Source organism: Triturus cristatus, chromosome 6, assembly GCF_964204655.1.
Source record: "Triturus cristatus chromosome 6, aTriCri1.1, whole genome shotgun sequence".
Classification (NCBI taxonomy): domain Eukaryota; kingdom Metazoa; phylum Chordata; class Amphibia; order Caudata; family Salamandridae; genus Triturus; species Triturus cristatus.
The window spans coordinates 1,838,788,582-1,838,812,103 of NC_140589.1; the positions used below are offsets into that span (position 1 = coordinate 1,838,788,582).

The following is a 23,522-nucleotide window of genomic DNA, read 5'->3' on the forward strand; positions in this document are numbered from 1 at the left end:
ATGTTTTCCTATGCAGAATGCCCTGCAAGCAGCAAACTTGGAACATGTGGGAAATGAAAAACTCCTACCACCCAGAATTCCAATCCTGACAAAAACTCTAACCCACCTGTGTGGGTGGGGAGTTTCCCTGGACAGGAAAGGCCCAAAACACATCATGGAAACATCCAGCTCAGCTATATATTTTGAGTTACATCAATTTTGTGAATGGGGACAGCTGCCGTAATTGGGCCTGCGGTTAGCTGCCTCCAAGACCCGGACATTTTTTGAAAACTACATTGTACCGGACTGGAATGGAGGAAAAGGGTAATTATGCGAAGTCACTGTATTTCTCAGGGTCACAGTTTGGTCCTTTCTTGCCACATGCACTCTGGCCACCCGCACATGTGGGCCACCATTTTCATTGTAAGAAGTTGGTAAGTTAGGTCGGTTAGACTTTTGTCATTGGCTGTATGTCCCCGAATTGTCTGTTACAAAAACATGTGGCAATTGATTTTCTTCATCCATTCTTTTAAATTTACAGGGCATTCTGGGTAAGAAAATGTATGGAGATCCATGCAAGCCACATCACCCTTGATTCGCGTAGGTCGCTAGTCTTCAGAAATGCCCCCAATTGGCACAGTTCCCTGGGTGCGGGCAACAAGGGACTCAAATTCTGCATTAGTCTCCCCTGGAAATGAAAAGAAAATTCTTTAATTAGGCATAGCTGTAATACTGGGTAAGAAAATGTAGTGAAATCTACTGCTTTTCTGCAGATGCTCTTTGTATGCAGTCTAACCAGCTCAAGCTAAATAGAGACAAGACAGAGATTATTATACGGGATTTCCACCCTCCATCTGGTCACCCGAATGGTGGCCGGCCTACATGCATCTGTCACAAGGCCTTTTTTGTAGTGAAGGCAGAAAAAGTTGTTTGATGTGTGAGTTAATTTCTTACATGGTCAGGCTGGGTGTGGTTGGTTGGTGTATTACCTCTAGATGGGTGGTGGAGTTTCGAACAATCACTCCTTACATAACCAGGTGTGTTGTAAGTGTTGTAGGCCTTCTTATAAAATTTAACAGGATTTACTTTGATTTTGACATTTTATTTAACCATGTTATAAAATTCAACAGGATTTGCTTTTAAGTAAAAATAGGATCTTAAACAATATTAGCTTTTTGATAACATTTATTTGTCTTTTCTTTCAAAAATCATTGGATGAGTATCCAGGAGTAAAAAAACTGGAGGCAACATTACACAGGATTTAATTAAAAAAATCACAAATTAGGAACTTCATAATGCAAAAAAGGTTCAATTAGTTTGTAAAATATTGTATGGTTATTTGTTGGCTCCATTATTTTCTTTTTGAGTCTGTTGCAGGACCTTTGAGTAGCTATGTGTGCTGCTGGACGTAGTTCAAGGCTGATTTGGAATACATATACTGCTGTTTTGCGTCCTTTTTAGGTCGAGCCTAGAGCCAGTGCGCATACGCTGCTCTGCAAGACTTTTGTGGTGGAGTAGCGAATAGAAGGCCCGCCCACTCTAGGCCCATATTTGGCCACTGGCTTGTGTAATTGTCTGTCCTAAATGATGGCTTCTGATTCGTAAATAAAGCTTGTTTGTCCCTCCTCTTCATTTGCCACCTCCCATGGCGACTGGGGTCTTTAATTTGGTTGTTACACAGTACATGTTATTTAGACTGTGAGCACTATTTTCTTTATTCAGTTTCTCTTACTACTTCACAACGTGCTTTGGTGCCTTCTTTACCCCCTCTCCCCTGTTGTTGTGCCTCGTTTACTCCCACTCTTCCTCCCTTTTGTCCATGCCTTCTCCCGCCCCTCCCCCCGCCCGCCTGCTGTCTGTGCCTTCTCCCTCCTGCCCGCCCACCCTCCCATTATCCGTGATGCCTACCATTTGCAAAGCAATATGTCTCACATTTACGCGAGTTTGAGCTATTGGCATTGTAAATGACAATGCCTTTTATTTATGTTTTGGTTTATAAAACATAAATAAAATGCATTGTCATTTACAATGCCAATAGATTAAACTTGCGTAAATGTGAGACCTATTGCATTAAAAATGCTTGTTGTCTGTAGTAACTATAGAAGGACAGATTGTAACTAGCAGTGGTCTTACTGCTTTTGGGTAGGTGTTTATCTGTCCCTAAACCCCTCCTTACTCCTCCCTGAACCCGTCCCATTTTATAGTAAGTATTCCCCATTTTCCAGCAACTCCCTCTTCTGTTTCCAACATTTACTACTAAAACATATGCTTACGAGCGTGGAGATCTTCACCACCATGGCAGACATCTACACACAGAAAAGATAGGAGAGGTGAAGTACTCCACCCGTAGTGAATAGCATAGTGTAGTACTGCTGTAGTACTAATTTACATACTACAAAATACAGTTTGTGAATTTAACTGACTGTTCAACATCAATTAACCTCCCAGAACTTCACCTTTGTGTGGTACAAAGTGAAGCAACACTGGGAAGAGTAGTCCCTCCTCCCACAACCTTCTTTGCTGAGTTCAAACTCTGTGGCTGACTCTTTGTTGCTGGAATGAAGTCAGCAAAGTGATCAAGCAATTCCAGTAAAAGGAGGAATTAGAAGCTGGAAATAGACCTGGGCAAAATTAAAAATACGCTGGCATAGTTTGCGTAATTTTGGAACTCCACTTTACTCTTGTCACATGAAATCCCTGACATTATGCAACTTTGCGTAACTACATGCCATTCGCTGTAACAATTTCCCGCACATCCACAGGAATAACAGAAAGCAGTCAGCTGTTGTTCGCTGTGTTTTTATGTTATGGCGCCCAGATGTCTAAAGTTGATGCCAGGATGTATATCGTGCTAAATCATAGCTAAAAATTACAGATTTGCGTTTCACGTAATAAAATGTAATTTGGCGTTATTTTGCCATAATTTTGCGTAATTACGCAAAAGCAAATAATGTAAATTTTGCACACCGCCAGCTGGAAAGGATTAGGTTGCTAAATTAGGACCTTTTCTGTGCTGTGCGTGGCATCTCTGTGCCCTGCGGATTGTGTACCGACACCACTGTGTCTCACAGCTCAGATTGTGCTTGTGAAGGGACATCACAACTGTTGCTTTCTTTCTGGAATGAGGTCAGCAAAGTATTGATACTGCAACATCCTCAATAGATAAAGTCAAGACACCGTCCGGCTTTATATGAGGGATGATGATATTGACCAAGTCAAAGCCCACGAAGGACATCCGTCTTCCAGCGGTGTTTTGATGATGGACACCTCACGCATTGTGTGCGTCAGATGTAAAGCCAGTGCTGTACTGGTGACTTGTGCAATATTTCCATGAGCAATATAAGCCCCCAAATTACTTGTACTCTCTGTGTGAGGTGGCAATCCAGGGTTCCTTCATACTACCCCCAAAAGCTGGTGGGCACTCAAATTAGTTTGCTGCTCAGTTTCTTCAAGGAGCACGTCATCCCCAGAAAGTTGTAAGCAGCCAATAGTAGAAAAATGTCCAGTATTGATTTTAATTCCAGCAACTGCAGTAAAGGGAGAAATTATAGGCTGGTCACTGTTAGGTTTCTGGCCTCTGCATAGCATCTCTGTTCCCTGTGGATTGTGCTCCAACACCACTGTCTCATGACACAGATTGGGCTTGTGAAGGAACAGCAAGACTGCTTCGCTGTGCGGCATGGACATTTTCAGAGTCACCTAAAGAGAAGGCATCATCCGATGGAAACCTGCCAGTGGAATAACCGCTTCACATTCTATCCATGATCCTCACCCTTGGATGCTGCCTCAGTATTTGAACCGGCCACAGAGCACTCCTCCATTATTAGACTTGAAGCCTGAGCAGCATCAACCTGTAAGACCCATGTCTGGTTTCTACATAAAGTGTTTCCCAAATAATGTCTGCTCTATAGGATGAAGAATTACTCTTTGAAATGTATATAAAGCGTGAATGATAAGACGCGGGTGTGTGATGTGAGCTGAAGTTGAGAATGCCTTGCAGATGATCATGGGGTAAAAAAGTATGAGAAGAAATGAGCGAAAGCCAAAAACAGAACAACCACAAAGTATCTTGTAATTCAACAAAAACCCAAAGTCCACCTGGAAGAATTAAAACAATGTCCATCAAGAAGGACCCAATAGGGAAAAATAATAAACAATACATCAACCTTAAGGGGCGGTGGTGGTCAGCAGTGTATTTGTTGTGTCAGAGTTCTGTTTGTTAGAAGTTTGTCGCCAGCCATTTAAAACCTAATCATTGCCAGACAGGAGTGTCCTGATACCCTGTCAGCTTTTTCAGACAATGTTTTAGGGTCAGGATAATCCCTGTATCGTTGGTTTACATAAAAAGAGGGCTCCATAGAGTTGAGCCATTCGGTAAGTAGCTGTATCTAGCGATTGGAAAGAAGGATGGCATGTTGTGGCTTGTGGAAATCCCCAGGATACAAGTTTATTTGTAGATTGCCATAGAGCTCACTGAGTATTTTACATTGAGCCAATTAGAAAAAAATGAAGTAATCTGGGGTAATCTGGTTTTCGACCCTTGATGCCAAGACGAGAAAGGGGCTGTGGGAGCAGCAGATAGTTGATCATGTTGAAAGTTGCTAAAAGGCATGAAGGCCTAGATCACTCTGCTGTCCACTTCCATCCGAGTGCAGACACCAGTGTGGTGCTGAAGCTCGGCCAGAGGCCAACCTGAAGGCTTCCAGGATGCTGAACTCTGCACCTGAGCAGACGATGCTCGTTCCAGTAATCAAGAAATTAGACTTCATTGGACAGACCAAACATACCCCTGGACTTGTGGGTCTAGTGTTGACTTTATTAATAAAGAGTGAAAAATGTGGCTATATGTTGATGGGTTACCGAGGTATGGTGGAGCCATTAATCAATGTATTTGTATCTGCCATTACTCTTGAGGACTTCTCCTTGACTAGCCCTGCTCTCAGGCTTTTGGCAGACTTGAGCCTAAAACATACCAAAATCCTCAGTTAATGGTGGTGTCTGCAGAGGAAAGCTGCGTAAGCCTGGCAGCGCTTGCCATGACTGGGGACCAACGGGAAGAACTGGGTAAAAAGGAGGGAAACCACAAAACCCTTCAGGTTTTGATTCTGGCTTTCTCTGCCACGTCATAAGACAAATTTTGATAGGAGTTCGCATAATTCACATTTATTGCGGGCCTGATTCACAAAGGGACTTACGACTCGTAAAGTTATGAGTGCGGAGTCGCAACACTTGTGGCAGATTCTCCACACTGAGACTACAGTTGCGGAGGATCCACCATGAGTGAAGAGACTCCGCAGTCATAGCTTTACGAGTCGTAATTCACTTTGTGGATTGGTCTCAGAGTGTGTATTTTGCAGCGCGGAGGATCCGCCATGAGTGAAGAGACTCCGCATTCATAGCTTTACGAGTCGTAAGTCACTTTGTGAATTGGTCTCAGAGTGTGTATTCTGCAGTGCGGAGGATCCGCCATGAATGAAGAGACTCCGCAGTCGTAGCTTTTTAGAGCCGTAAGTCACTTTGTGAATCGGGCTCAGAGTGTGTATTCTGCAGTGCGGAGGATCCGCCCCGAGTGAAGAGACTCCGCAGTCATAGCTTTACGAGTCGTAAGTCACTTTGTGAATCGGGCTCAGAGTGTGTATTCTGCAGTGCGAATGATCTGCCCCAAGTGAAGAGACTCCGCAGTCGTAGCTTTACGAGTCATAAGTCACTTTGTGAATCGGGCTCAGAGTGTGTATTCTGCAGTGTGGAGGATCAGCCATGAGTGAAGAGACTCGGCAGTCATAGCTTTACGAGTCGTAAGTCACTTTGTGAATCGGGCTCAGAGTGTGTATTTTGCAGTGCGAATGATCCGCCCCAAGTGAAGAGACTCCGCAGTCGTAGCTTTACGAGTCATAAGTCACTTTGTGAATTGGTCTCAGAGTGTGTATTCTGCAGTGCGGAGGATCCGCCATGAGTGAAGAGACTCCGCAGTCATAGCTTTACGAGTCGTAAGTCACTTTGTGAATCGGGCTCAGAGTGTGTAATCTGCAGTGCGGAGGATCCGCCCCGAGTGAAGAGACTCCGCAGTCATAGCTTTATGAGTCGTAAGTCACTTTGTGAATCGGGCTTAGAGTGTGTATTCTGCAGTGCGAAGGATCCGCCCCAAGTGAAGAGACTCCGCAGTCATCATCATCAATCCACTTTAATCGATTAATTAAAATCATAAAAGTACAAGACAACATTTACATTCATATACAAATACAATAAATAACACTATTAAGCTCATCATAAAACCATTCATAAAAATTATTACATTGCTCGCAAAGCTAAAGTGCATAAAAGCATGGTCACAGAAGGAGTACCGAGCCATAAAGATCTTATAGTATCTAAACAAACGAAAAGTTTCTATTGGCTATGAATCTACCCCTCAACCTAACTGCGGCCACTAAAAAAGACGCTATACAAAAAGTTTCCCAGGTATTGGTTAACATTTATAAATAGAGTAAGGCAGGTTTGGCCTGAAGAAAGCCCTTCTTACATAGTAAGGGAACCAAAAACTTCTTCCGGATCGTAGAATAGTGTTTACAGAACAATAAAAAATGTAGAGTATCTTGAATAGAGTGATTGTCACAGGTACATAATCCTGCATCCTCAGGTTTAGACCAAATCGGATAGTCCCCCAGGGTAAAATGTATTAGATTAAATCGGAATCTAGTCAGGAGCCAACGATGAAATGGTTTAGTAACTATAAGCAGGTAGGGTTCTATTATCAAGGTTGTTTTTATTAGAGAATGAGCCCTTACTAATGGTTTTTGTAACTCATTCCCTTCCCTTTCCATCATCATCATTTTTGTAAAATTACTTTTCACCCATTTCAGATCATCCTTCCTAATGTTTTCTGGGAGATCATATAGCTCCTGGCGTCCCAGTTGAGAGAACATAGATTTGACATAAACCAGCCACTTAATATTACTCACTCTATCCAATTTAACACAATCCCGAAGTATCTCTTGATTGAGGGTTAAATCTGGATTAAGCCACACTCTGAGCCAGCAGAGTAACGGCGCCAAGCTCAGAGTATCAGATAAAAATCCCAATCCTAATTCCTCGTGCAGAGAAAAATTAGGGGTAGATTGCGGTAGTGAAAGGAGTTTCCGCAAAAAACTATTTTCTGCTACCTGTAAATCTGGTTGGGGTTTATATCCCCAAATAGCGGAGCCGTATCCTGCTATGGCCAGACACTTAGAAGTGTATATTTTAATAATGGCCTCCATTGGTCTTGCCCCCAATCGTTTAGCAAAACCTAATACAGCAGAGGTTGATCTAATTACTGCGTTCTTGTTTAATTTTTGCTGTGGGGCCCAAGTACTCTTTTCATCGAAAACTACCCCTAAATAAGACACTAAGCCTCCATTACAATAAAAAGTTCTTGATTTTGTAGCTCTACGGCCTGTTGACAGAACATGCGATTTACCTATGTTTACAATCAGGTCCAGGGACAGCATAAACTCTCCAAATGCATCTAATAGACGCTGTAAACCTACCGCCGTTCTGGCCAGTAGTACAGCGTCGTCTGCATATAGGAGAACTGGAACTAAAGTGTCTCCTACCCGCGGAATGTCCAGACTCGCTTTAACCAAAGTTTTATCCAGGGCATTAATGTATAAGGTAAAAAGCAGGGGTGTCATAATGCACCCCTGTCGAACCGCTCTCCTGGATTTAAAGGGTTTGGAACACCTACCATCCTGGGACAACCTAATCGAGGCGGTAAGATCACGATGAAGATCTACTAAAAAATAGACCAAGGGCGGATCCAGACCCATTACTAACAGAATAGACCACAGCTTCGACCTGTTAACCAGGTCGAATGCTGAGGTCAAGTCCATAAATGCCAACTTCAGCGTGCCCTCCTTAGCCATCGTATATTTTCCTATTAGCATAAAAAGATTCAAGCATTGATCCATGGTACCTCGACCTTTACGAAATCCATATTGTAAGTTACTTATAATTTTATTATCGTCAGCCCAATCTGTGATCTTACCTAAAATAACTTTGCCTAAAACTTTAACAACCGAATCAATCAAGGATATGGGTCTGTAGTGTGTATTCTGCAGTGCGAATGATCCGCCCCAAGTGAAGAGACTCCGCAGTCATAGCTTTACGAGCCGTAAGTCACTTTGTGAATCGAGCTCAGAATGTGTATTCTGCAGTGTGGAGGATCAGCCATGAGTGAAGAGACTCCGCAGTCATAGCTTTACGAGTCGTAAGTCACTTTGTGAATCGGGCTCAGAGTGTGTATTCTGCAGTATCAATACAACTACATGACACACAATTTTTGTAAAAACATAAGATACATGTCTCCTCCTAGGGAGACCGAAGTTAGGAATATTCTATGTTACTAGTAATCTAGCTGTTCCTTTTCTTTCACTCACCATATTTGTTTTTGTATATATTTTGCTTTGTTAATTTGTGTTTTTTTTCTTTTAGATCTGGCCAGCTGTACAGATGGCTAATTTTTATTTCATACCTCTGCATTACAGGTAGGACCACTTTGAAACCTTCCTCATGTCATACTCGTTAATAGGCCTCCACATAAGGCAAGGTCCTGTTATTATATGTCCATGTGTTGTGCTTTAGTAATAATAAGCGTTTTCTGACACAATTCTGCCATTTCTAAGCACTGCAAATAACCGATTTTGCTGTAATCCAATTGATGGTGCTCAGTTTACTTATCCCAGAAGGATGGAAAGCTGAGTCTACTTTGCCAGCATTCAGACTCAAGTCCTCCAGAACACCACGTTGGTCAATCAGCATGCATTTGGCCACTGGTCCATCGTGACAGCTCCTTTATCTGTGCGCCTCCAGGATGAGGGGCTTTATCTTGCATGTAATTTGTCTGATGCGGTCAGTGCTATCTCTAATTTGTTGTCTTTCTGTGTTTCAAGTGTATGTTTGCGCATGTGTGTACCTGCGTGTGCATCTGTGGACTTGTACGACGACTTCATGTCCCCTGACGCGCTGGACAGTTAAAACCTCTATAGTCTCCCCTCCGACCACCACAGCTGTGGGCCTCAGTCAGATGATGTACCTGGCCACATACCTTTTGACTGGGTGACATTTCTTAAAGAATCACAGGCAATATTTAGCAAAGCGATATATACAGAGTGACAAAGACATCGAAGAGGGCTAAATATTGGCAGCAGCCAGAGTCCGCCGGGCCCATCTAGTCTGCCTACTCCCTGCCTGCTACTTCTCTCAAAAGAATCTAGATATTTTAAAGCCCTGTCTTTAATTTTAAACTTCGAGCCCTCTCCTGCGTGTGCCATGAGCCTGGCTGAACTCTGATACTGACATTGCTAGAAAATCGTTTCATGTGGTAATCAACTTTCCTGTGGGTGACTTTATTGCCTTCTTACTGTGACTCTCCTGAGACTTTTCTTCTTATGACCCTTTGATCTGGAGTCACATCTCTAACAGTCCATGGTCCCCACTTCTAGCCGGTTGATGGTACATATGGAGATGGACAGAGTGGAGCATGCCATCCATTACCATTGATGAGGGAAGCGAGGGGCACCAATACCCTCATAGTAACAATATAGCAAGTTACACTTGTCGCATCTGTGCGTGTGTTCAGTGCAGACCACACTCCGTCTCATAGCTCTTGTCCACGCCATCGAGTCTGCGGTTTGTTTCCCTTTGGCTCACATAAAGTCTATTGACGGACTTATTGAGAGTTGATTGAAGAGGAAGCAAAATCATGTGACTTGAGAACGAGGTGCTGGATCCAAACGAGAACCGCAGTGGGATTTCTATCACCACACCGGGTGGAGGGAATTCTGCCATTGGATACATGTTACTCTTCCATCACAATGCAAAGTATTTTCCATTACAACACAACGATACATCAGACCCTTGGTCTCCAGCATGTTCTTTGTATTTAACTTTAAATTATTCTGTACTACTAGGAACACACATTTCGTCAAGCTCTAAAAATGATGGGTGGCCACGCCCACATCCAGTCTAAGCCCCGCCCCTGCACCCAAATCTTGTGGCACATGCCCCACCCTGTTAATACTCATTCATGGCCAAACCCAGCCTTCATCTGGTGAGAAGCGACCTTACCTAGTGAATTAGCTGCTGACCTTGGACACTGGAGACCTGGGCTCTAATTGTGGCTTTAGCAATTAGCCAAACTGGTGTGACTTGGCTACAACTGCTGCCTCAGGCTGTAAATATGGTTAATGTAAATATGTTAAAAAACACTGTTCCACATGCAGTCCAGCGCAGTTTCAATTACCTGCTGACTCCAGCCTCCAATCGCACACTAGTAACCCGCTGTCCGGTATCAACTGGCAGCCATACACCATGCTGTTCTGTGTACAACACTTCATAAACAACCAGACCTCACTTATTCCTGATCACACACCTTCAAAGCTACACCACACACCGTGGTGTGCCTTTTCGGTAGGATACGTACAGTACCCTGAACATACAGTTCTGGGGTGGAGCGTACATCTTTCGAGAGGAGTCTGTGTAGTAAACTTATATGGTGCTTAGCAGAAGAGACAAAGAATCATACCCCTTGTGAGGTGCGACAGACTGATGTGACATTGAGCATATTGATCCAGCGGGCCAACGGGCAAGTGCGTGACAGGCGGTTGACCCTCCTCCGACCTCTAGTCATTCTACGTCTTCATCTGAGGAGTGTCTAGCTTTGTTGCTGGAGGACAGCTTGAGAAAGCAGTGGTAATTGACCAAAATTCCCAACCCAACTCCTAGATGTCAGAAGCCATATGTTCAATCAGGATCCACCCAGTACTCCTTCCTTCCCAATGTCACAGATTTGCATATTGTGAAATCTTTCATAGCTCTGGAGTTTATTGGGGCATCTGTCAGCGATGCACGCGCACTTCCACGTGGTCCACATTTCCACTTGAGTTTTGTGATTTATTTGGGGCGCTTGACCTCTGGCCTCAAAAGGATGGTGTGGTGGAAACTCAGTAGCTATGGCTAAGGTATGAGCAGCCTTCTTTACATTCTCAAAACTACTGGACTTTGGCTGGATGTGGCCAGAGCTAGGCCCCTTGCCTGGAAACTCATGTTTCATATTCTGAGTCACTCACCCAATGTTAACATAACCCAGAACACCGAGGACGAGAATCACATTTTTAAGAACTTCCAAAGTACCCTCCTGCACTAGGTATTTACGTGTCGGTAGTTAATGATTTTTAATCTAGAGTTAGCCCCCTCCGTGGAGAGTATTCTGAGAAAAGTCTAATACGTGGGTGCATTCTTTTTAAGGTAGGAAGCTGGTTGACAAAAAAGGGAGGAATTTAACAGGGCAATAATTGAAAGGGATGGAGTTAGTTGGTGACTAGGTGCAACAGAGGATACCAGGCTTGCAAAGGACTAGTTCAATAGATGTTACATATGGCTGTATTAGAAGAGGGGCGCATTGGTGACTTGGGGTCTTTCCTTTTGAGAGAGCCGTAGAGACTGAAATACAGAGATGGCAGGAAGTGGTGAGGTCCCTGCCTGCTGAGGGGTTGAATGGGTTGGATCATTTGAAAAGGAGCAGGTTTGTGAGGTTAGTAGAACTTGATCCTGTTAGGAGGTGATGGACAAACTAAGAATGAAAGATGTCAGGTTGGGGCTGTTAGTAGGGTGCTACTTCCACCTCAATCCTCAGGAGAAATGTTATTTTAAATATGTCTTTATTGACATTTCTTCAAATACAGTGGCAGGTCAGGGCTGGCACGCCCCATCATGGCATGTATGTATGAGCAGCTGTAAAATAGACATGAAGCAATGCCCTCCCACATCAAATATTACATATAGCTGAACAGTGGAGACAGCCCCTAATATAGACACAAACAATCAGCATTTCCCCTACTCCCCCCCCCCCCATCCTTTGGGTATCAACGTCTCAACCCAACCCTGCATAGGAGGAAACATTTAGAGAAACTAAGATAAACTTGAAACTGTGACTCATAACTTGGCAGACATAAGAGATTACTCATAACCGTTTGTGCACTAGACTCAGCAGAGCGGGTGGACATAAGTAATGATAACATCTCAAATGGGCAGAGAGGGAGGCAAAAAAATGCCATATAATGGCCAGGCATACGCTATGGTTGTCCTGGCTGTGTGAGTAAATATGCTGATACGCTACACTGATGTGTGTCCCGCTTAGGCCCTCATGTGTTATGGTGATATGGGGCAAGGATTTCCTTCTCGCTACAAGCGAGAAATGCCTCTAACACTTCTACCCAGAGTCCCGCAAAGGCTGTCTCCGGACACACGTCTCTTCTCACACCGTAGAGCCACAGCCTCTTCCCTGGCCCATAGCTCCAGAGATGAGCTCCAACAAGTGTGCGGGGACCTTCCCACAATCTCCAATGAAGGGCGATTACCCTTATCACCAAGACCCATGGCTAGATCAATAAATCTGTCATGCACTCTACGCTGTCTTTTCCGTGGGTAAATGCCCAACAAACAAAGGGCCATCGAGCCAACATCCCTCTTACCCAGTGTACATTCCACATCAGCTGTCGCTGCACTCCAGAATCGCCTAATTGCAGGGCATTCCCACACCTTATGCAAAAATCCAACATCTCTCAGGGCACATCTAGGACATTGCATGTGGTCCGTCTGCTGCATAACATTTATTCTCGGGGGGGGGGTCAGATAATGTGGTATGGATGTAGTTAAATTGCGTATATTTCACGCGAGTGTTCTGCAAGACCTTGTTGACTTATTCCATAGCCAAACCCCACTACATATCCTGAAACCACCGTCCCAGTACTGCCTCCCAGCATTCACGTCTACGTGACAGATCACCCATGACCATTTCCAATGCTAGTTTGTAAAGCCACGAGACCACCTTGCGCCCATGTCCGTAACTTAGAAGGACCTGCAGCAACTCAAGGGTCCGGGGCTCTGTCTGGCCCACAAGCTCCGCATGGTCACCCCATACATGAGGAAATGGGTGCCAGGGAGACCACTCTTTTGCATCAAAGACTCCATTATAGGCAACGTGCCCTTAGCGTAGCAATCCCCTACAGCCTCTATACCAACCTCAAGCCATTGCTCCAATCTGCGCTCCTTGAAGTATCCTTCCTTACAGGCAGGAACTACCACCAGTGAAATCACCGGTGCATAGAGTACTGGATGATGCAGTCTCGCCGCCAGAGCACTTCAACATCTCTTCGCAAAAGGCAAAAGTTGCGATGATGGGGCATTCCACGTGAACCCGTCCCAGCAGCCAAGCCGCAAGGGCACCCCTGCCTGGAAACACCCCAAGATCCTGAGCATCTGTACCCACTAACCATCTGGCCAGCTACTGCAACTGCACTAAGAGGAAGTACAATTGCATGTCAGGGACTCCCAAGGCCACAGCTTCTGGTAAGGTGGCAAGGAACACAAAATTCCGCCCTCCATCCCAGACTAATTTCCGGAGTACAGCATCAAGGGACTTAAACCAACCCTTGGGTATCCAAATCGGGAGATTAGTGAAGACATTTTGGACCCTTGGAAGGACCACCATCGTGTTAAGAGCAAATCTTTCCAAATGGGAAACCTAATAGATCGCCAACATTTAACACCACCTCTAAGTGCCCGCAACGTAGTCACCAGGTTAACTTCCTGCATGCCCTCTTTACTGTGGAATAGATGCACCCCCAAATTCTCCAGCTGAGTTGGTGCCCATTGAATGTGTCGGTCCGATACAGAACAAGTGTGTCCGTCCAATCAGGGACCGGGGGAAGGCATATGTTTTTTCCCAATTTGTTGTAAGTCCCGAGGCTTAACCCAAATCCTCCAATGCGGATATGCACCACGGAATACCCAAGTCAGGATGTCACAGATAAATTAACATGTTGTCCGCATACAGGGACACTACATGTACTTTTGCTTGAAATGGTATACCTCAGGGGATGCCCTCAATCCTCATTATACTGGCAAAGGGTTTCACAGCAAATGCAAAGAACATTGGGGAAAGGGTGCAACCCTGACACTTTCACTGAAACACCCGTGAGGATTCCGAGATGCTGCCCCCCACCTTCATACAGGCTCGCACATTCAACGAGGACCCAGATTCCTCCTCCACAGCACCTCCTGCAAGTAGGACCCGCCCAGCGTTTCAAAGGCTTTGCACAAGTCTACAGAGTTCTCCAGGGCACCTCAGGAATATTCTTCCGGCATCTCATCCTGGAGGCAAAACTATCTACGGATGTTGTATGAGGTGTTGCACTGTAACCATTCTGATCACTATGGACAAGTGTGGCCAGTTGGTTATGCATGCACCCGCCAATATTTTGCTCAGTATTTAGTTATCAATGTTTAACATCAATAATGGTCGATATGCCCCCACTTCGGAACGATCCCCTCCTTGCTTGGATACCGAAACAATAAGAGTGTCCCGAGGGGTAGCTGGCAGGCGTCCCACTTCCAATGAGTGGGCATAGAGCACAGCAAATCTAGAGGTCATGTCCACAGCATAAGTCTGATAGAACTCAGCACATAGGCCTTTGGTACCCGGTGTTTCCCTCCCTGCCAGGTCTGCTATGGCGGCCCTAATCTCTTACTCTAGGATAAGACCCCCCCCAAGGTCTCCTGGTTCTCAGCGTCCAGGTGCGGGAGCTGTGCTCTATCCCAGGAACCCATCCAGTACCGCAGCCGAGGTCTCCAGTTGTTCACCATTTAAATCCCGATAGTAAGATGTGAAGACATCAAGAATCTCATTCTGCAAGTATACTCGGTGACCCTGGCTATGCCTGATGTGGGTAGTGTAATGAATGCGCTGGTCCTCTCGAATCAGTCAAGCAAGAAGCCTACCTACACGCCCTCTCTCCACATGCGAGCTGTCCAAGTAGTCTCTCCATTTGAGGGAGCGCAATTGCTCAGCGACTACCATAATCTTTTCTCTTTGCTCCAGCAGTCTAGGGCATGCCGCCTGATCAGTGGGGAGGGGGCGCTCTACGTCCACCAGATCATTTTCCAGTGCTGTCAGCCGATCTGTCAGCAACTTACACAGTCCCACCGACTGCCCAATGCCGAATCCCTGGACCACTACCTCGAACACCTCCTATTCAGTAGCCACATTCCCTGTTGACCCCGCAATGTCATCAACATAGTCACTGATAAGAGTTGGTAGAGGTTCTCTGAAAGTGGACTCTAAGTCAGCCTCCAGGTAGATTTGGCCGAGATACGTTGTCGCTTGAACATGAAATACCTTGAAAAAACAAGAGGCGTTTGGCAAAACAGGAACAGTTTGTTTGATTAAACATAGTGGCGGGAGAACAGTTACAGGCACAGAGTCTGTCTCAATTTACAATGGGACTGCGGCCTCCTTTTATACAGTTCATCGTACATAATACAAGGTTTCCGGTAATCCATGTATAGTGCAGAATGTGCTGCCTTTGGAGTCCAAAATGAATTGTCTAATGGGAAATGCAGGTGGGCCTCGACCTATCGTGGACACAATGTGGCCAGTGGGTAACGTGTCCAGATGTCTGGCATGGAGAGCGCATGATCAGTGCGTGTGCTGTATCCTGATCCTAACTCGTGTGGCATCTGACTTTATGGTGTTTTAGGAGTGTGCATACCCCCTCCGGGCGTGCGTGCTTTATTGGGGCCAATCTCCCTTGACCATTGTAGTGTTGCTGCGCCTATCTGTAGGATTGATCTAAGGTTTCCTGTTTGCGCGTTTGTCTGCAGGCTATAAGCCATCCCACTTGTGACCTGTCAATCAATAACCTCTGGCCTAGGTCTCAGGTCAACATCTTGCTCATCCTCTGAGTGAGTCTGTGATGATCTGGCTCGACCCAGATGTGCATCTGCTAGTCTTACCTGCAGCAAATGAGTTGGCAATCTCGAGCGCTACCTGGAGGCCTCGCTTGACCTGAGCCTCCAAGGACCTGACCACTCGAGGTCAACTACGGCATCTGCTCCTGTTTATCTTAAGTCATGGGGGTCCATTACAAGGGACGTCATCCGTACCTGCCCTATGTTGTTTCAAGGCATTCCCAGGAAGCCGCAGGGCTGTCAAAGAAGAAGGTGTTGTAGTCCACCATAAGTTTGAGCCGGACCGAGAACAGTAGCATATAGCGAGCATCGCATCTCTGAGTTCCCTGTTCACTTCAGTGAATGAAGCACTACATCACTGCATCTCCACGGTGTCTTCACCCTCCTAGCGAGGAGGTCACATACTTTTGTCTCTGGGGCATCCAAGCGTGGTAGGATCGCCGTGGAGGCTGCCTCAGTCTCTACTGCTCTATCGCTCAGCTTGCAGTGGTCATCACAAGGGTCTTTGGTGCATGACCAGCGATTCAATCTTGTGCTTCAGGGAATCTCTGGATTTGTTAATGGCCTCCAGGATCTGCACTAGTGTAGTGTCAGCAGTCTCCCCAGCACAGGGCCTTCCAGCGCCCTCTGCTACCCCCTCTGGAAGTTTGCCCTGCAGCGGGTGTACTCCAGGCCAGACCTAGAGCCCATCGTTGGCTCCCGAAATGCTCTACTTCTTTCCCATGTCCAGTGAGAGCAGTCGCAGGAGTAGACGCTTTTACGGGCTCAGAGAGAGGGCCTTTCACAGTCAAAGCCAGCACTGAACGGGTGCACCAAAAATGTAGCGCGCACCGGTGGTCAGACTCCCAAACTAGGCGGGCCTAGCAGAAGAACACGGGAAACAGCTATCGTCCCCTCGCAGCATCAGACCAGGTAGGAGCACAGCACTAGTTATGAACAGTCGGTACCACCGCGATGGCAGTGGCCGGTCGGCCGGCCTGAAGCAGAAGACATTCCACAGGCAGTGATACACTGCGCAGATCCCCAGCAGCTGCCAATCGCACCACTCATCTGGTACCGCAGTCGCGCCGCTGACACCCCTCAGGGGACCAACAGTCCAGGTATAAGGGAGCCCCAGACAGGTCCACACACCGGCCCCCAGGTGTCCGGGGCCCTGTCTGCTGGATGGAGGCATTCAACCAGCGTGCCTCCAGGCTAATGCGTGCTCCGGGGCCCCCACAACACAGCAACCTCAGCCCGCGCCCTCCAGTGGGTTCACCAGCGCTACCAGTCAGGTCCTAGAAGTAGGGCCCAGCAATCTGCTTCTTCCCCAGGGAACTGCCGCGGCCCTGCGCACAGGACCGGCAAAACCTCCGCACCACTGTCACCTTCTTTGGATCAGCCCGCCACCGGCACCTGTGCCGCCCTCTCACATGCCACATCTGACCCGCCGCGGGTCCTCCTCGGATGCCGAGCTGTGATACCTGTCAGGGTTCCCCGATGGAGACAGATTTGTGCTGAAAGGCGGCCACCGCCATTGTGTTATGGTGGGGTCACCAAGGCCAGGATCACCGGCCCCATCCACAGGGGAGACTCCAGACGTCCCCGCTGATGGATTCTAGGCAGGAGATATTAGGGCGACTGACAGAGAGCTCTCTTAGGATGCAGCCAACTTTCTCGGCCACTAGCCATACCCCCAGGAGCTTCAATTCATGTTGATGGTTGTGGGAGGAGGGTTATAATAGGGCTAGTACTGGGCACAGGTTCCAAAATGTCACCTTTGAGTGTGGTATTTTGTATGTTGCAAGGAAGCTATTAAATATAAGCTTAAGCGGCCACTGAAGCTGTTCCTACCACAGTTCATTGACTGCATCTGCTGTGCCACCCACTGACATACCAGTTTAATGGAGAAATACACACTAACGATCTGGGGCAGAAGCCCCAGTAGGAGAGTGTACCACTCCCTGTATAAGTTCTAACTCACAAAAAGTACTTTCTCTAAAGAAATGTACGTCCTAGGGACAGCGAGTACATTACACTAAAGTATCTGAAAATATCGGTTTAATTGGGGATAAAGAAAGACCTTTTCTTTAAGGACGAGAACCCTCACTCACCCGAAGGTGACATGCCTCATCATGGGGCTCCCTCCTCACACCCAGGCCGCAAGGTCCCAGGTTTGGGCTACAACTCTTCAGACGAAGATCTGAAGAGGACCTGAGGTGTTTTTGAATAGAGGAGGCAGAAGGAATCGGTGAGTAAGGGGCAGAGTGCAAATGAAAAAGTAATGTGTAAATGTGAAAATATTAAAACTGTCTCCAGGGGACCCAATAACTTTTATTCAGTGGTACCCTAGTACAAGATTAAAACCAAAGAGGACTAGGGGTTATCAACAAATATACTTCTACTAGAGGTCAACATGTTTCTGCCCTCTATCGACCTCCACCGGAGTTCATGGGCATTCCTGAGGACCAAATAGAAAATCTAGTCACTCTGCTTATAGAAAGTCAAAAATAATAATAAAACAAATGCTCAGCACAGATGTTTATACTGGCCGTCAAAGGTTTGTAGCCCGTATATATAGCGGGTGATGAATACACCATCTCATCTGTAAAAAAAAACCATAGCATTATGATCCATTTGTAGTCTGGCCAACATTTGTGTAAAATTGAAAACGGGCACCTACAAAACAAATTGTGTGTGTGTCATCTGATTAGAAGGATGTTATTACCTCTCTTCAGCCATAAGGTACCCCACTTAAAACTCGGCTAGTGAAAAAAAACAAAGGGACACATGGCAGTGGTGTAGACCAAGGCAATCATGTGCAATTCATGTAAAAATCAAACAGAGTGGCATGCATGCAGTGGTGGCTGGTGACATTTGAAAGTGGTGGGGCGTAAACGTTCTGTCTGAGTACACAGCGGCGAGCGAGCGCAGCAAATGAACTCAAACAACTTAAGGAGGGTTCGGGGGTTTTCCCCCGTGAAAAATTTGAAAAAAGAGTGGGTAAATGGTGCATTTTTAAGCAAATTTGAGAAGCAAGAAGGTTAATAAAGCAATTGTGAAAGTGCAGCTATTACATTAATAAAGGGATGTCATATAACAACATGTAGATAGAAATGTTTCTGAAGCTAGGCCCTGCCAGTGCCACAAACCTCTAAGCAATATACCATTAAGCAGGGCTTAGCGTCAGAAACATTTCTATCGTTATGTTTCTGAAGCTTGGCCCAGTGCTGGCACTCAGTGAACGTGTAAATGAAATACATGAGTCCAAAATACAGCCAGATTTCAGTTGCCAGGGGAGCACGGAGACACATCAACCAACAGTTTAAGGGGAAATGCTCAGCAGGGTGCCGGCAAACCCCATGAGTGCGGACGGCTTCTATTTTTATATCTGACAAACTCACATGACTGTACTTCAATTTCTTTAGCAAGGTGGTTTTACAGTATGTTTAGTTCGCAGGTGTCTGTTGACTTTAGTCATGTGGCAACGAGCATCGCACTTGATTAACCTCCTGAGGCTCCAAAGGGAATTACTGAGTGCGGAAGGCGAATTAGAGGACTACCACACCATTAAGACACACATTAGACATTCAACTCAGCAGGCATTCCCCCACACATGTATGCACTTCTGCTGTGACGCATTTTAACTTTGACCTTCTACCACTAATTCCTCAGGAAGGAGAAACATTCCTTCCCAAATCACTTTCTTTCTCGCTTTGTTGCAAGAGAGAGGATGGGGCGGACCTGCTGACTTTTGAGCTATGGAACCAAGTCTCGGTTTCAGTTCAACATCCTGTGATTATGAGGCAAATCACTTAATCTCCCCGTGCCGTAGAAAAATGAATGCGCTGTTGTGTATTGTAACCGGCGCTCATGTAAAGTGCGCCAATACCGTTCCGCAATGTCAAACTGCAAAAATTAAATAAGTGCAGCAATGATGTGCTTAGTTGCACCAGAAAGGGGCGGTTAGGTTTGTAGAAAGCACGTGCCCTGAGTGCTAAACTATGAAACTCTTCCAGCAACAGAAGAAGGCCATTCGTCTGCCTACACATGAGAGCAGCACAGGACAACGTCTTGCCCACAGTCCTCGATATGAGGAAATGCGGCATAACTAGATTTACAGTCTACGGTTCAAAGAAGCAGTCGCGACTCGCGGCACTTAATATTCGGGGGGGGGTCGCGCGGGTGTTGGGGTGGGGGTCGCGCGGGTATTGGAGGGGGGAGGGGGGAAGATGTGAAAAGTAACTTACCTGACCGGGTCTGCCTCTGCTGCTCGGCCGGGTCCGGGTCTACCTCTGCTGCTCGGCCGGGTCCCGTGCCGCCTCTGCTGCTTTCAAACACAGGAACAGGCATGCTGCTCCCTCCCCTCCTGTGAAGGCAGCGTTGTGATTGGCGCTGAGCCCCGGGCGGCGTCCAGCCGGGCACCAGTAAGGATGCCATTTTCTCTATGTAGGCTGCATGCAGCCTACATAGAGAAAAGGCACATGACGCATGACTGCCAAGCAGTCTGGGCACTTAGAGTGGTGCAAGCCACTCCTCTCTGACCCGCCCACACGCCTGCCCCAACCAGGCAATCCCTCCCACCCACCCCCTACCAGGCATACCCCTGACATCTGCTTTCTCGCAGCGCGAGAAGCAGGAAATAAAATGGTATTTTAAATACCGTTTTATTTTCTGTTTCTGGCGCAGCGAGAAAACAGTAGGGCGACGCCCTAATGGAGCGGCTGCCACTGCATGCATGGCGTGCATGAAATATATAGTTAAAGTCAATGAAGGAGAGCCCTGCTTTATATTCAATGGGGTCTCTCTGAAAAGCCATACCTGGGTAATTATCTCTATCTAGCATGTAAATCATAAAAAACTCCATTCCTTCCTCTAATCAAAAGAAGAATATCCGTTATCAAAAGCCGCACCAACCTTAGGGGCATTAAGTATTACGGGGGTCTGGGAACCCAATAATAAGAAGTCATTGTCAGTCCAATATGGGATGGCACTCCGACACCCAAATACAAAATAATCGAGTGCGGAACGTATTTAGGGAAGGGTATGGAGACTCAGACCCTCCACCCACACAGAAAAAAGCCTAGACCAAATCTCTAATATTCCCTTATTGTATTCATTGGGCCCCCCTCACCCGTGGTGTGGTCTGAGTCCTTCCTTCTATGACGGGGTCCCGGCAAGAGGAAGAGACCCCGTGAGAACAAAGTAAAAAGCATTGGCATAGCCAATAGGTCTCGCCTTTGGGACCTTATAAGTGTTTAGCCATGCAACAGTTGCATAACTAAACACTTATAAGGTCCCAAAAGCGAGACCTATTGGCTATGCCAAGCGGCCTTGCGGCCGCAAAAGTGAAAGTGATAGCGATCAAACATCAAAGCGGCCATGCGGCCGCTAAGGTGAAAGTAATCGCGGTAAAAGTGGCCCGCGCGCCCGCGCACATGCACTGTAGCTCTAGGCTGACCTGGTAGCACTTTTTGGAGCCCTCTCAATAAGTCTTGCCAGACCAGCGCATGCGCTGGGTCAGGCGAGACCTAAAAAGGGGAAGTAACGGAGGCCATAGCGTGTTCTCGTCCTTACAGAAAAGGTCTTTCTTTATCCCCAACTAGACCGACATTTTCAGATACTTTATTGTAATGTACAAGCTGTCCCTAGGACGTACATTTCTTTAGAGAACGTACTTTTTGTGAGCATTAAAACACTGTACCCTTAATGTGTCCAGCAGAATCCGCCTCCTTCAGATTCGTTGAACCTTAGAGGCGTGCTCCTTGAAGATGTCTTCTACAAATGCTGGGTGTATCAGAAACTGTGCCCCTCACGTCTATTGTCCTTGAGATGCTGTGTCTATCAAAGGTTATTGTATGAATTTATTTTTAGTTTTATAAAATGCAGACAACACCCAAAGGTGTGTGTGGTGGGATCAGGAAGGGATCATGAAGAGGTGGGATTGGGGTTTGAAGAGATAGGGGCATGCAATGGGACACTGAAGACAAGGGGCTGGCTAAGCATGCAAGATCAGCCAAGGAGAATGGCATGAAACCAAGAAGCAAGTGACAGGACTGCACTGCGTCTGGCAGACAGAAGGGGTCAATTATAACCATGTAAAGCATCTGTGACTTTCTGTAGTTTCAGAATCATCTTCTAAGAAGGTTCTTTTTCTGTGTCTCCTTTTCCAGGCTAGCCGTTGTACAAGTCGTTGCTATTTTCTGGAATGTCTACCTGTCGTGGAAGGCAAACAAGGTGTAAAACTGTACGCACTCAGGGGTACTGCGCAACTTAACGTGGAATTACGGGTTTTCCATCTTTGGAATGTGTTATCACTGTTAGTACAATTCATTTGTTACTAAATAAATGATGTGGAACCAGTCGCCATTTTATGCATATTCGATTTATCACTGACTTTTTCACATGCACATATCATAATCTTTATGTTTAAGTAGGTGGCAGTCTGTTTTTTATCTTGTATGTCTGCCTACCTTCCCTAGGTTTGTACCTGTATTTATCATCCCGTTTGATCTGTTTTCAAACTTAAATTGTGTAGAATTTGAACAAAAGAGAACATAATAAAATAATGACTTTACTGTTTTTTGCTTTAAGAGGTTGTACGAGATAGTATGTAAAACTCGGCCCACCATCTGGCGACGAGAGGCTCTACTGCTGGCACTGATTTTGCGAGCTTGCGATCAGGCTCAGGTGAGACCCAGTTGGCAGTGGCAGGAGTTTGATCCTGCTGGTCCCCCAGGGGATGATTCATCTGTCATCTTCCAGTAAATGGTGATAGTGCTGAACACTGAGTATCCTTTCCAGTTCTATCAATAGAAGTTGGCTTCCTTCACTTCCCTGTGGCACCAGCACGGCCTGTTTCCTGTTGTGCGGAGAAAGCCCAGCGACTGCGTGACTGGAGTTCCTGCTGTGTACGGCCAGAATCATGCATAAATATGACTATGGCAGACAAACAAACCATCAAACTTGATTTATGTGCAAACATATGTAATGCATTAAAGTCTTGCTGATTTGTTTTGTTACCTTTTACTTCCCATGTACTTTTTGTATTTGTCTTAACTTTGGGGCCCCATGTAATACTTTCCTTCATCTGTGCAAGCTTTATTAGCGTACAAGGTGCAATCACCTCATTAGCTCCCTTCCTCTCAGTCCATCCCTGACATTTGACTTTATACCTTTCATCCTTGCGTGTACCTCAAATAAGATGGTTTACTCAGTTAGGTAGGAATACAAACCCTCATTTATGTTGATTACGATCACAAGTCTGCAGTACCACTGTCTGCATACAGATGTCCTCACAGAGGACTCGGCTGTATTTCCACTGATGTACAAAAGTGTTGTTGTGTGCAGTCTCTGTGATTTAATTGATAATTTGCTTGGCGATGCGATATGTAGTATCAGTCATATCACCGTCATGTCATTTCTGAGATCATCTGTGCGGATGTAGTTATTAATGACTGTTGGAGAAGCAGTTACTAGAAAATATTCATAGACATGAGTAGACATGGTTTACAATCTTCAGAATCCATGTATCCTAACATTCGATATATGTATAGCTAGAGAAGTGTATTTCCAGTGTCAGCAAACATATGTGCAAACTACCAGTTGTCAGTGACGTTGACGATGTCAATGCCGAAGTGATAATGCCATCTGTTATGTTATCAATGGTTACATTTGTGACTAGAGCTGCCAATTGATAGCACAACCCTACACAATTTAAATTTCTATACATACTTTCTATTTTGAGACATAACACATCCTTTTTCCAATGGACAGCGTAC

At 45.9% G+C, this 23,522-nt stretch overlaps 1 protein-coding gene across 1 annotated transcript in view; it reads left to right on the forward strand.

Moving 5' to 3' along the window:
* Window positions 1–22,770, forward strand: part of MPV17 (mitochondrial inner membrane protein MPV17) — a 470,774-nt gene extending 448,004 nt beyond the window's left edge. The window contains exons 7-8 of the mRNA XM_085613272.1: window positions 8,446–8,498; window positions 21,915–22,770. Coding sequence (XP_085469398.1) covers window positions 8,446–8,498; window positions 21,915–21,984 — 123 coding nt within the window. The 3' untranslated portion in view covers window positions 21,985–22,770. The remainder of the gene's footprint in view (window positions 1–8,445; window positions 8,499–21,914) is intronic.
* Window positions 22,771–23,522: the final 752 nt, after the last annotated feature.